Source organism: Staurois parvus, unplaced genomic scaffold (assembly GCF_062004578.1).
Source record: "Staurois parvus isolate SC_StPar_1 unplaced genomic scaffold, SC_StPar_1.0 ptg000186l, whole genome shotgun sequence".
Taxonomy (NCBI): Eukaryota; Metazoa; Chordata; class Amphibia; order Anura; family Ranidae; genus Staurois; species Staurois parvus.
The window spans coordinates 274389-288999 of record NW_028317982.1 but is presented as its reverse complement, the minus strand read 5'-3'; the positions used below and the strand labels follow the sequence as shown (position 1 = coordinate 288999).

Below are 14611 nucleotides of genomic sequence, written 5' to 3'. Positions count from 1 at the left end.
ATCACTCGTTGCCTTTTAACTAAATACCATGATGCTTTAAAGAGATCTTTAGTATGTCCAAACAACTAGGAAAAAAAGATAGGCCAAACTGTTGGTGTCAAAAATCATATACAAATCCCGCAGAGGCAAAAGTAAAAATTTTACTTTAGAACAGTGTTTCCCAAACCTGTTTAACAGTGCAGGTATTTTTTTATATCTGCACAGGCACACACTAATTACAAAACCTGTGTGTGTACGGTTGGTGGCCCTTGGGAATGGATTTAATCTAACTTCCAAGTCTTGTTAAGGATTCATATACAGAAGGGCTTGGAGCCTGGGTTCACATATATGCGGTGTGGTATATCACATGTGATTCACACAAGAACCGCACCGCATTCCTGAGCAAATTACATGCGATTTGTGTGTGCCGCGATTGGAGCCATACATTTTGTATGGCTCTAATTGCACTGCACCCACACCAAAAAGGTGCAGGACCCTTTTTTGGGTCCACACTAGAATTGGATCGGGTATTTACACCTATGCTATCCAATTCTGCACATCGCACCTCGTTTTGTGGACCCCTTTCGGGGTGTTGTTAACTTAACATACACACCCACAGCAGTTCGCATCAACGTGGTGCGATTCTGATGCGGTGCGGAATTCGCACAAAAAATGCTGCGAATTCCACACTGTATCAATGTGAATCAAGGTGGAAGCACAGTTAGGGGCTGATCATCACTCCTGCTCAAGAAAGCATCAAAAAGCAAGGCCACTGCATCAGGAATTTTCAGCGATTGCTTTTAACATGTCGCTTTTTTTGTATTTTGGCTCAATACATCTTTACAGTCCCAGCTTCTGATGGGCGTTCAACAGATGTGAGGAACACCTCTCAAGCACCTCCACAGAAACAGGGCCGAATTAATCACTTCTTCAAACTTTAATATAACTTATGACCTAAAAGATTTCTGCAACACCTACTCTGTGAGGTTGATAGCAAACCCTACATCTTTCCTAGTATGTGTTCACCCACTGCATCAGTTCAGCATAGAAACAACCAGATCACTCTCCATCATAGAAGCCTGGAGAATTGTGTGTGTTACTATGCATCATTACTGTAGAAGGGGAGGAAATGAGGCCGCTGATTAACAGGCACAAAGGGCTAGCGAAGCACACTGACAGTTCAAACTAAAGTGTACCTCTGAAGTACCGGTTTAAGTTGTGTTTCATGTTTTGCAGGTACAGCCCCCTTTATGTGTTTTTTATGCTGGCTGTATTAACCAGTTACTTGTTTGCACTATAAAAATACAGTACTGTGTAGAAAAGAATGAGCACATTTAATTGTTCAGAGCTAGGGCATGTGTTGTAGCTAGGGTAATGTCAGCTGTAAAGAGTGAACCTACAGAAAATTAAAGATTTATGCAGTAAGGCAATGCTATAGTGGAGGAACCAATCATATGCTATGATACTGAAGACTGAAAGAGGTATGCTCATGTAAGGGGATCCTGTACACCATACATTTGCCTTATTAAACAGAATCTGTACTCAAAAACAACTAAACTGTGTACAGGAAAGTAAAAAGTAGACACCCAGAGGATCTTGATACCTGCATGTACCTTGAGGTCTCGTCACAGCATCCTGGATCTATTCTATTTTACAAATATCTACATTATCTAATGAAGATGGTACGTGTCCCCACCACAGCTCACAGTCTGACTGATGGCCTCGCTGATGAATGGTAAGACCCTATAGTGACAAATATGAAAAAGTCAAGATTTTCATAAAACAGGTCCCTGGTCCAAGAAGTGCACTGAAACCGTACAAGATGTGCACATATGCACAATCCTCTGGGTGGATGCCAAGTTTAGTTGGTTTTGTGTACAGCTACACTTTAAATAAAATAATCCATCTGTATAGTCATATTTAAAGACAAAGCTATATTTTTTGCAGTTCTAAAATCAAGGTGAAGAAAAGAAGTTTCATGCTGGGTGATGGGAGAAAAAAAAAGGATTACAAAAAATAAAAAGTGAACAACAACATGCAAGAATGATGATGGCATAAGTAAGAGTGAGTATATTCAAATACAAAATACTTTTTATTAACGGAAAATAATGAGTATTTTTCTTTCCAAAAAAAAAAAAACAAACAAACATTTAAAATGGGATAACCATGCACAACAAAACATAACATTAAAAATGACAAGATTAACAAAATTCACAGTTTACAATTGTATGTTAGACATGCAGAAAATGGGAAGGCAGAGGAAACAAGGAGAAATTGTTAACATTTCCTAATCCAGGTAAGTGCAATAAAGGGTTAGACACTGATCACTTTTCATGCCAAGTCATAAATTCCGGGAAATTTATTAAGGCATCTCGTGTCACATCTCCTGGAAGTGAAGTATACTATATATATTTAATCCGGGACTCAAATGCAATCTCTGCACCTGGTGACAGTTTACAGAGGGAATCTCTTACTTCCAACTCTAACACCCGGAACTCTAACAGTTCATTCTGGTCTTTGGCATCCTGGATTTCATTTTTCAGCTGGCTCTCCTCCAATTCATACTTAAAGAGCTGAAACAAATCAAACACAACATTATAAGAGCAATCTCAGAATCTCTGTGTAACCGCTTCCTATTCATGGAATAACGTTAAAGTCACTTCCGTAAAAAACAAATTTAAAGAAGTATGTTTCCGGCTAGGTTCACACTAATGTGGTGTGGTACATCACATGTGATTCGCACAGAAACCGCAACTCATTCCTGTGCAAATCACATGTGATTTGTGTACAGTGCGAATGGAGCCATACATTATGTATAGCTCAAATCGCACCGCACCTGCACCAAAAAGGTGCAGGACCCTTTTTTGGGTCCGCACTAGAATCGGGTATTCACACCAATGCGATCCGATTATGCACATTGCACCCCGTTTTACACACCGATTTCGGGGTGTTGTTAACTTAACAAACACACCCGCAGAGGTTCGCATGAATGGGGTGCGATTCTGATGCGGTGCAGAATTCGCACAGAAAACGCTGCGAAATCCGCACCGCATCAGTGTGAACCCAGTCTCCAAGCAGTTACTATCACTGCCAAAATGTTAGACTTTTCCTGTGATCCTAGGCCTTGGTTCAACCTTTGTGCCACATTTTATGTCTAAAGTAGTCAGGCTGCATTTGGCCTGCTCTGCTCTATGAACTGTCATGTGTACTGCTCTGTTATAATCAATGACAATTTGTCTTGTGTTTTATAGGGGTCTTAAATATGCCTCCATGCATATTTAAACCTTGCCCCACTTTTGTGTGAGCTTCAACTGTACATACAAGATCATGATCAGATACTGTATGATGTGTGTCAATCACTACTGCCCATTATTACCCATGTGACTAAGGGGTAGATTTACTCAAACTGGAGCATCCAGAATCAGATGCAGCTTCTAATTTCAACTTGTTCAGTTTAAAGCGGAGCTCCACCCAAAAGGGCAGTTCCGCTTTAAAGACTGGTCCCCCACTCCCGAAACTGACAGATACTCGCTACCACTGCGATTGCCTAGGCGATCGGAAGCGGAAGTTGTCCTCCTACCCACCCTTTCCGCAGTCTTCTGGGACATGTGACAGGTCCCAGAAGACTACAGGGCCATTCGGGAAGCGCAGCGCTACTCACTCATGCGCAGTGGGCACCCGGCTGTGAAGCCGCAAGCTGTCACAGCCGGGTGCCCACACTGAAGAGCCTAGAACACCAGACACCTGGTGAAACGGGCTGCCGGGAGGACACCGCGGGATAGATAAGTGGCTTTTTTTTTTTTTTTTTTTTAACAGTCAGCAGCTAGTTTTTGTAGCTGCTAAACTTTTATTTTTTTTACAGTGTGAGTGGAACTCCGCTTTAAGCTTTGGCAAAAAAACCTGGAAGCTGATTGGTTTCTATGCAGAGTTGCACCAGATTTTTCACTCTCCAGTTTTAGTAAATAACCCCCTAAGCCAGTTTCATCCTGGTGTATGAGTGATATAAATATATTAGAATTATAGAACTAGTCATGAGATAGCAATATTATATATACTATCTGTCTGCGGACAATTGGCATCTCATTTCGACACCATAAGCCTGAGTAAGGATTTGACACCCCCATCCCCAATGCCCCACCAGCTACATTTGTGGCTATAACAGCCTCCTCTCTTCTAAAAAAAGGCCTTTTACAAGATATTTTGCAGTGACCAAATGGAAAATATGTGCCCACTGAGCCAAAAGAGCATTTGTGAGGTCGGATACTTATGTTAGACGAGAAGACCTGGCTCACAATTAAGGTTCCAATTCATCCCAAAGTCCTCTTTTGTTGAGAAAATAAACAATCCCCTCTGGGTGATCGATGTACATTACAGGACTTTTAACAAACAATCTTGCAGAGTTCTTCTTCTGCTCTGAAGAAAAAGCGATTTATTATCTACAGAGTGAATCTGAATGGGAGCGACTTTTTCATTATTAACCAAATGATGCACTCACAGAATTCTGAGGAAATGCAGGATTCTGCATCCTTTTAGAAGTAAATAACCCTTTGGCAGTATCTCTCCAAAATTAATTTTTTGTTGCAGCGGATTCCTAAACTGTGACTTTTGTCTTTGTGAAGACTTCTGGGAAAATCAGTGAGCCAATTGCACAAGCAGGAAATTACATTCCTGGGGGTGTTCTGTACACCAATGGTGTACATGGTTGCCACATTGCATTGAATTTTACAGAAAAGTACAGCACTGCAGAATGAAAAGAAAGATACTGTAATTTTAATAACATTCAATTACAATATAGCTTGTGTAGCAATTGTAAATGTTTTATTTTTTTTATTTGCTATTGTTTTCCCCCTGAAAATGGTTACCCTTTACATACATAATACATATAGAAGAAAAAGACATGCTATTAATTGAAATGTACTGTGTGATAAAACCTTAAGTAAACAGAAGCTATTATTTTAAATGATGGCAACATTAAACCATTTGAAAAATAAAACTTAAATTATTCTTGTTGCGCATAGCAACCAACTCTGATCCCCCTTTTTATGTCTAATACTAATCTATAAACATCAAAAGGTGAACAATGGTTACGACAGAAGCAGTACTTTCCATCACTTTGCTCTAAGACAAGAGCTTCTTTCTAAAGCCGGGCATACACTACCAGATCTTTTTAGTTCTTCTTGCTGACAGGTTCCTCCATCAACACTATACAACGTGGATGGACAGATCTTCCAACTGCACGTATTGTATTTTCTCAGCTGGTACAAGCAGCTGTCAGAATACCTAAACAGAGGCTACATTCAATTGGATGCAGCTGATATTCGTCAACGATTTTGTGCCCAGCTACTTCAGTTTTTCAATCAAAGGATGTTGAGTGGGAGAATTTGTTTGTGGCGTGCATTTGTACAGCTTAACCTGAGAACTAATGTTCAGTAGCGTGGATAAGGAGAGTACACAATGATGCTTTACTATGTGGACTAGGAACATTTTCTCCCTTCCCTCCTCACACTAATAAATTATCTAACTTTTATTACCAACAAAATTTGTGAGCTGCAGAGGTAGACCTGTATTATCATACCTTTTCTAACAAGTCCTGATTTTTCCGCAGAAGCCGCTGTTTCTCTTCCACCCACTTGGAATCCTAAGGAAGGAGAACAGTGAATAAGCAACAGATATTATTTTTCTCCTACAGAGCCATCAAGTTCTCTACATCGAAGTATTCACACCGATTCTGACTTTCAGTCCAATGTTCCCAGAACAGTCATATTCACACATACATGTTAGCTTGGGTGGGAGATGATTAATCTGGTAGTATGTTTTTGGAGAAGGCAGATAAACCAGCAATCACTGAAGGAACTTCCACAGATTTCAACATGACACCCTTGGTGGGAAATTAACTCAGGATCTCAACTATCCAAGGTAAGAGGGCTTAGTACATCAGTAACTAGTGCTGTTTTCTGCTGCACCCACATAATATTAACCACACAATCACAAGAACCTCTACTTACAACAATTTTCAAAATTGGTTTATAAAGAAAAATCTGTAAAGCTTCTCTAAACCCCAATAACACAAATGTAATAGATTGAAGCTCACTAGTTCTTAGTATCTGCATTTGGTTTTTTTTAGGCTCTTTTTCCCTTTATATTCTTGCCAATCTTTCCAGTAACACACTTCCTGTCCTATGGTGACAACGTTCACTTACTGTATCGTATCTATGAAGAATCACCCTAGGATAGGAAGTGTATTAGGACTACAGAAAAACTTACCCTTTCCTCATCTTCATAACATAGGCAGGGTCTGTAATAGTGAGCTAAGCAGGGTTGATGAAATCGAATGGTATTTTAGGGTAATAGACAAAAGTTACAAGCACATGGTATTTCAAGTATGATCAACAGGTATTTATTAAAAATAATAATAATTTTTTTTTTTTAAGAGCGGATTTACAGTGATCTGCTGCACTGTTTTTTCATGTGGGTTAGCTGCACTTTCCCATAGACTTCTATTATGTCCCACGGTTTTGGTGAGCTTTCTGAAAGCGCAACTAAACCACGAGACATAATAGAAGTCTATGGGAAAGTGCAGCTAATCCGCATGAAAACTGAGGATACACTGCTGCACCTGTGCTGCATAAAGCTGCACTTATTCAGATAATTTGTACTGAGCACATTTTTTTAAAATGTACAAAAACAAGTTACACCAAACAGTAGGCTCATACAAAAGACTATACTTAGAGTTACAATGGTACATTTAAAAGACCAAAAGTGAATAAATAAAGGAAGATTATCGTTAGAGTTTACATATACTTTAACAACATTCAGAGCACATTAAAAATATAGGTAGCATTGTGGGAAACAAGATCTTCAAGCACAGATCATTTCCTGCTCAGTAATCCCATACAGGAATACCCACTGACTGTCACTATGACCATTTTCTTCACCTAACATTGCAGCTAACAGAGAAATACATTACACAGAAGCTTCCATAATGCAGTGCTTAGTGGCCTATCACCAAGACCAAAGCACTAATATGTTCTAAAGGTGGTCATAGATGGATCACAATTTGGCCAGTTCAGCAGTGATTGGATGAATTTCCATCAGTGTGTGGCTGTCCAAGTTTGACAGAAGTTGATTGTTGCACTGATCAGCGGCTGCAGCTGGTGATCAATGTATTCTGACAGTACTGGGTGCTGCTGTCAGAATACAATGTCCCGGTGGGGTAGATTCACACAAATGTAGTGGATGGAGGAATCTGTTTTTTTTGGTATAGCCCACTGGCAGAATGAAAAAAAAATCTTCTATGGCCAGCTTTAGTCTTACTTAAATAATGACTTTTATGTGCCAAACTGGGTGACATGGGAACACCGTAAAGTAAGAGCAGGCACCTTAGGATGCCTTTTACAAAAGCAGACCTGTACTAACGTTTAACTGCGTAAACCAGTGAATATGAACCTCTTTTCAATCATGGCACCCTATAACAGTATCCAAAATCTTGAGGTACTCCAGTCACAAATGGGGTCCCCATCAAATCAAAAGCTCTCCTTTCACATCGGAGTCCTCAGAAAGCAACCCCCCCCCCACACGCGCACACACACACACACTTCACATCACAGTCCTCCCCCTGTTAAATCAGTCATTACTGCCCTTCCCCATTTAAATCAGAGTCCTTACTCCTCGTCCCCCCCAAAGCACATTAGAATGCTCAGTCCCCCTTTTAAAATTAGAGTGCTCAATCCCCTCAACTGTCACATCAAAGTCCTCAGTCTATCCCCCCTTTTACAACAGAGTCCTCAGTACCTGCCCCCCCTTTCACATTGGAGTCCCCACTCACCCCTTCCCCCTTTCACATTAAAGTCCTCTGCTCACACTCCATCCTTTCAAATTATTGTCCTCAGTCCTCCTGCTTTTTAATCAGAGTCATCGCTTCCCCCACCTCTTCATTTAATTCAGAGTCCCCACTCCCCCACTATCAAATACACACTGAGGTTGATTTATAGTAACTAGAAGAAAATTGGAGTCCTACAGGTTGATAGATGAAAATGCTGCATTCACCTTCCAGGTAGGTGGTGTCCTGCTGGGAAATTAACTCATGAACATATAAAGCTTACCAATGGGTGAGAAAGGTCAGAACACACATTTCATGCCAGCAGCATGTGGCTCAATGCACCAGGATGGGCTCTGTACCGAAGCTCTTTGCACTACATGCGGGTTGATTTACTAAAGGCAAATAGACTGTGCACTGCAAGTGCAGTTGCTCCAGATCTGAGGTAAAGCTCTGCTGATTTCTATCACCCAATCAAGTGAAAGCAAAAATGCTTTGTTTTTTTTGTTTTTTAATTTTCCTTGTATGTGATTGGGTTTTCTTTGCAAAGTGAAGCTTTACCTCATTCACTAAGCTCTGGAGCAAGTGCACTTGCAGTGCACAGTATATTTGCCTTTATTGTATCTATAAGATGGAAGATGGGTCTGGAATTTAATATACGGTAAGTACCACCGGCCTGGCACCATCCAAACATATGTCTAGACCAGAAAACAAAAAACCAGAGTGTACAGTTGCATTCGGTCAAACCGGGTGGTCCTGTTCTACCTCCAGTGAAAATGGGACTTTGTATGTATCAGCTGCCGGGAGGATAAATCTGTACTATCATATTGAACAACAGTAATAAAAAATAGATATACTTTTATTGGTTCATCATTAAAAAAACAAAGTCACACTTCACATTTTGAAACCAAATGGTCTTTAAAGATGACATTAGCATGTGGTTACATTCATATAGCAGTAAGATGCACAATAAGTGTATAGGATCCACACATTTCGCTGCATTAGCTTCCTCAGGATCCACGCTTTAGATGAACTACTAGTATCGACTGCAAGTATATCAAAGGGTTGGACTTTAATAAACAGTGCTTAGTTGTATAAAGTGAGGGTCATAAGCACTCCTTGGGATGTTCCTGATGATGATCAAAAAGATAATAATGTGTACTCCTAATGTCTTTAGAAGTCTGGAAAAAATACATAGGGCTCATTAACAGCTACAGGCTCAAATGGGCAAACCCAGCTTCCACCATACAGCTGAATATACCGTGCTTTCCAATTGCTAGCTAATCACAAAAGGGCTGGCCACCAGGCCTCAACACTGACCAGAGACTGCCAGCATGTCTATCCAAACTGCCTCCACCCTTCACTGAGACCAAACAACAAATCTGCCTTTAGTAAATCAACCCAGTGGAGTTTATTAGGCAGGCTCACAGCAAAAGATCATCCAGATATAGCTGCCTCCATATCCTCTTCCCCAGTACAAACTGATAAAATGCTCCATAGGTGGTAAATAATGTATCCACCCCATTCAGGCCTGGCAATGTAGGGCACTATCTTGGCAAACACAAAGTATGCAAAAATAATAACTATTCTGCAGCACTTAATACAAGTTTTTCAAGTCTGCAAGTTGTTTTCAGACTTCAGTTATTTCCCAACAAATCCCACATTAATAAATGCATTTCATATGCTTCCAGTTACTGTGTATCTCAGCTTTGATTGGTTCCACACAAGACTGTTATGTCCCTTGAACTGGCACACAGATCTATCAATGATCAGCTGCAGTGACCTAACAGGCCAAGTAATCTAGAAGTCCTGATACCATAGTAATGTTAACCCCTGGTTCACATCTGTGCGGGTGGATCCGCACAAAAATCCGTGCAGCCGCACCACCCGCACAAAAGAATGCGGACCCGTGGGCGGCTGCCATTCATTCTAATGCCACGCCACCTGCACTGGAAATCGCAACTGTACTGGGAACCGAGGTTCACGTTCGGGCTGCGTTTTCCGAAGAAGTGCAGGGACTTCTTACCTGCATGTCCCAAGGGACAGGAGTCCATTCAAATGAATGGACTCTTGAACCACGCAAAACGTGGCCCGCAGGAACGCGGAGATGTGAACCTAGCCTTAAGGAGTAAAACTCATGTCCTAAGCAAGGTCATTTAGTTAAGAGTAAAGTATCAATAAAAGAGAGAGAGAGAAAAAAGCTTTTTACAGGTCAGGAACTCTGGTTTAAATATTAATCTGTATTTAGAGAGCAAGAACAGAGTTGTTATATTCCTAACTTTGTATTAAAGTTGAACTCGGGGCACAAAAACTTTCATGTAATACTATTATTCCAAATAACCACAAGAGAAGTAAATCCACTCTGGGTGCACAAAACGACTTTTCAAATCAAGTTATTACCTTTTAAAAGTAGCAGCGATATTACTGTGCTGTGCATAGCCTGTGCAGGGAGCAGAGTTGAGTGAAGGGACCCAAAAGGCCCTTCCTCTCTAGGCTGACTGCGAATTAGGGAAGAACGGATAGAAGACCAGTCACTCTGCATATAGAGAGAGAGCAGCAGTGACCAGTCTATTACATGAAGCTCCTGCTGGTATACTGTACATATCTGGAGAGATACACAAAGCACAAGATCCAAGTAATAATCTTCATGCCTCTCGTACTTTAACATGTGCCTATCCTGGAGTTCTGTAAGTGTGCTGCTCTACCTATGTAAAAAGATCACTGACATAGTTCAATGATGCACTAAAGAGAGCAGGGAAGCCAAGCTGGTTTTTTTTTTTAATTTGGCATCGCCCTGATCCCCGTTACACGGATATCTGACCAAGTCAAAGTTGTTAAAAACTAAAATGTAGGGAATCTTTAAATGACATATATACACATTAATAAAGCTTCAAAAGGCATATGATTTTACATTAAGATTTTTTGTTGCTTGCTGTTATGCTGGCCATGCACATAACAAAAAATTAACAATTAAAGATAGATTCAGTAGTTTAAAATGTAAGTAAACCTTGACAATGAACTTCTGTTATTTGCTCTATTTTGATCTGTTAATAATTCCATTGAGTTTTGTTATCTGTTGTTCCAGCTATCTCTGTGGACTACAGTACACCTCTCCCTATGTCATGGAGAAGAGGGAGAGGTGTTCTGAAGTCTTGACATCGGGACATGCAACAGAATGAGTAAATGTTGTCAACCTTGTACAGAAAATGTGCTAGTGACAAGACCACTAGACACTAGAAAAAAATGGAAAGAAATAAAACACAGACAAAAAAGGTTGATTGACTTATTTCACGATATTGCACTACACTTATTCTATATCTGCATTTCTGTAAGTTCATTCAGACGTAACTATTTCTTTAAGATGCTAATGTATGGAACTATGTTTGGTTTTGTCATCGCACTTTGGATGTACATAGATGCTGGATACCATAAATAAAGAATATATAAAATGCAAAGGCAGACATCACATCTAAGGACAGGAGTACAGGTAAGCTACAATATGTTCATTTTTGTTCTTGGGTTTAGATATTGTAAAGTTCAGGGGTATTAGCAACTGTAGTAGTGCTCCAGGACCACATGCTAAACTGTTTTTAAAGGGTAAGTTGACATTTCATGACATGTTACACCCATATTCATGGGTGTATCATGTTATGATCAGACCGGCCCTCGCTCCCCCGCTTTGACAGCTAGCAGGGATCTTCACCCCCCCCCCCCCCCGCTAGCTGTCAAATTGAAAAGAAATGTGGCCGTGCGTGGCTCTGCCCAACCGGCCGTGTCGCTCATTTACGGTGTTCTGTGAATGAGAAACCACAAGTCCTGGCAGCCTTAGTGGCTGTCAGCTTGTAGTTCTCAAACTATCATGGCGCTGTGGAACCCTGTGATAGTTCATTGAATCTTCCTGTCAGCTTGCCCATACATTCCTTACTGACAGTACAATACTGACAGATCTGCAGGACACCTGAGAGCATACTAATATACGTAAAGATCTGCTGATCGCTGGTGCAATGGTTTACAGGCTCCTGCAACAAAAAAAAATAATAAATGCACATTTTTTTACCTGCTAAAATGTGCATTTATTATTTTTTGTATAAAGGTGAACTTATCCTTTAAATAAACAGAAAGTGCTTATTTTTCTAGAGGCAAACAAAACACTGCTTTCAGTAGCAAACGAAAATGGCTTAATTCCAGAAAAATGACAAAAATAAAAGTCCACTTATCTTCAGCACAAAGTAAGATTAACAGTGTAACCCAGTAATGTATTTAGGTTTTGTGCTGCCCTAGGCAACACAAAAATTGTCTGCCCCCACGGACACCGACCAACACAACCTCCCCTTCCCTCTTACGTGGAGAGAACCTGACATTGACCAAAAACATCCCTGCCCCCCACCAGGGAGAGCCTTTCACTCCCCCCACTCCCCGGCGATAGAGAGACACTCATCTTCACAGCTCCGAGCATCCCTGGCAAGGAGAGTCAGGCTCTACATACACCATCAAGCAGTCCACACCCTCTTTCAGATCCCACCTGGTTCCCATGGTGTACGTGTCCCTTCTTTCATCCCTTCTCCTGGGGGGAGGTGCTGCTCCCCTTAAAAATGCCACCCTAGGCAAGTGCCTTGTTTGACTTGTGGTAAATACGCCACTGGTGTATCCGCCACACAAGTCTAATCTGATTACTTTTAGGCAGATCCCAGCAGACGTGCAGCTCTCCATACACTTGAAGGTTTAACTCCGTGTTCCCATAATCAGGGCTGGAGGTGCTTTCCCACCCAAATATCTCTCTGAACATCCAAACTCTGGGTTCCAAATCAGGAATAATCAATTTAGAGTGGACTGTGAGTCCACTCCTCTCTGATTGGACTACCCTGGAACATCTCATCCTGCATGGATGAGAACCCCTGAGTACACCAACTGTACACAAATCATCCCCTTTAAGGGACCACAACCCAATTATAGGCCTAATACAGTGTCTGTCCAGGACCCATCCTGTACAATATGTTTTAATACTTTTATGCTCAGACCATGGGAAGTCCCGCCAAAATAAACTGAGGGGTGGGTAACAATAAAGCAAACAGAACTGCCAACAGGGCCACAAAATCAAGCCAAAGAAATGCAGATGACAGTTTCAAAACTCCTTGCAGATGAAGCTGGCATCAGCCAAGGTCTGAACATCCACCTGGTTAAAGCTGGAGAACATGTGAACCGAAGATCAGGTGGCGGTCCTGCAAATCTGGAATACAGATATTTGATACTAGAAAGGCCATCAGACACAACAGACATTGTGTAATGAACTCTGAGAGGGAAAAGAGAGCCCTTTAAGGGCACAAGCCCTACAAATAAGTTGTATGATCTGCCTGACAATGGTGGATCGAGAGGCAGCATGTCTTCTACTAAAGCCCACAGGTAAAGCAAAAATAAAAAATAAAAATGTTTTCCAAACAAAAGCCATAGATCTTTGCAACAGCTAAGGCCTGAACATCCACCTGGTAAAAATAGAGAACATGTAAACAGAGGACCAAGTTGCGGTTTTGCAAACCTGGGATGCATATGTTTGACGTTAGAAAGCCAAATTAGACATCAATAGACCTGGTAGAATGAACTCTGACAGGGAAAGAAGAATGCAAGCACTGAAAATAAGTTGACTGATCCACCTGGCAATGGTGTAGCAGGAGGCAGGATCTCTTCTACAAGGGCCCACAGGGAAAAAAAACAACAACAATAAACTCTTTTGACAACATTCAAGCAGTGTAGGGAAATTTCCTTGATGTGTTTTGGAGCAGGGCAGAGGAAGAAGGGCCCAATTTCATCATACAGGTGGAAAGGAAAGACCACCTGGGTAGAAGAAATACCACTTTGTCCTTGGGCAATACAAGAAAAGACTCTTTACAAGAAAGGACTGCCAGCTCAGAAACACACCTGTGGACAAACCACAGAGTGAATCTTTTCGTTTGACAACATGGGGAATTTAGGCAACCTGGACTGAAAGTGGGCAAAGGGGCTACCATTAGGCCTGGAATTAGAGGCTACTATTACGGTTAGATCCCTCATGAAGTGAACTGAGGGGTGCCTTTTGGATCTGATGGTTCATGTGTGGGACCCTAAGGAGGCAATTTTTTTGTGTCCAAGATTAAAACCAGGTATTTTAGTGAGGTCTGAAGAGAAGACTTTGAAAAGTTGATTAACTAGCAAAACGTACAGAATTATCCCTTAGGAGTTGTCAGACAAAGTTAAAAATGAGGAATCCTTCAGCAGAAGGTTGTCCAAGTACCTGTAACTTGAATGCCCTGAGTCTGCAGAAGAGCAATAATCAGTGCAAGCATACAGATATTTGATATCTGAAAAAAATCTGTTTAGAGATTTCAAGTTCAATATGGTTTGGATGCCCCCAATTGGATTGGTGGGTATGCATAGGTTTGAATAAAAATATCAGAAACTAGTCCAACCCCTCCTTGTGACTGAAGCTGGCACAATATGCTTGTTTTCTAGCCAATACAGTCAGTTTGGAGGGTAGGAGGTGCAGAGATAGAAATTCTGTTTTGTACCCCTTTGAGACCACAAATTGAACACACAGGTCAGGGATGTTTTGGACCCAGACTAGCACAAACGCCATAGAAGTTCCCCACTCCAAGGAGTGAAGGTGTCCCTTGGTTATGAGCAGGGCTTCTGGGCAGGCTTGGGAGTCCAAGGCTTGTGACAAAAGGAAGTACTAAGCCTTGGTTTTGCAGTTGACAACTGGGGAGATGGAAAAGACTCCTTTTGGTCAGTAGAGGTAATAGCCACATGAGTTAGAGACTCAGGTTTTCCTTGTCAGGTAAGAGC

General features: G+C 41.2%; 1 protein-coding gene across 8 annotated transcripts in view; it reads right to left on the bottom strand.

Annotated features, from left to right (window-relative positions):
* The window catches only part of JAKMIP1 (janus kinase and microtubule interacting protein 1), a 249212-nt gene that overhangs the window by 56191 nt on the left and 178410 nt on the right, over positions 1–14611 (bottom strand). For 7 of the 8 annotated variants that reach the window (XM_089677383.1, XM_089677387.1, XM_089677386.1 and 4 more), the window contains exons 12-13: positions 5555–5617; positions 2454–2552 (exon numbers count right to left, since the gene is read on the bottom strand). In XM_089677383.1, coding sequence (XP_089533509.1) covers positions 2454–2552; positions 5555–5617 — 162 coding nt within the window. Of the gene's footprint in view, positions 1–2052; positions 2553–5554; positions 5618–14611 lie in introns of those variants that run through there. The other variant, XM_089677388.1, reaches the window with a different exon arrangement.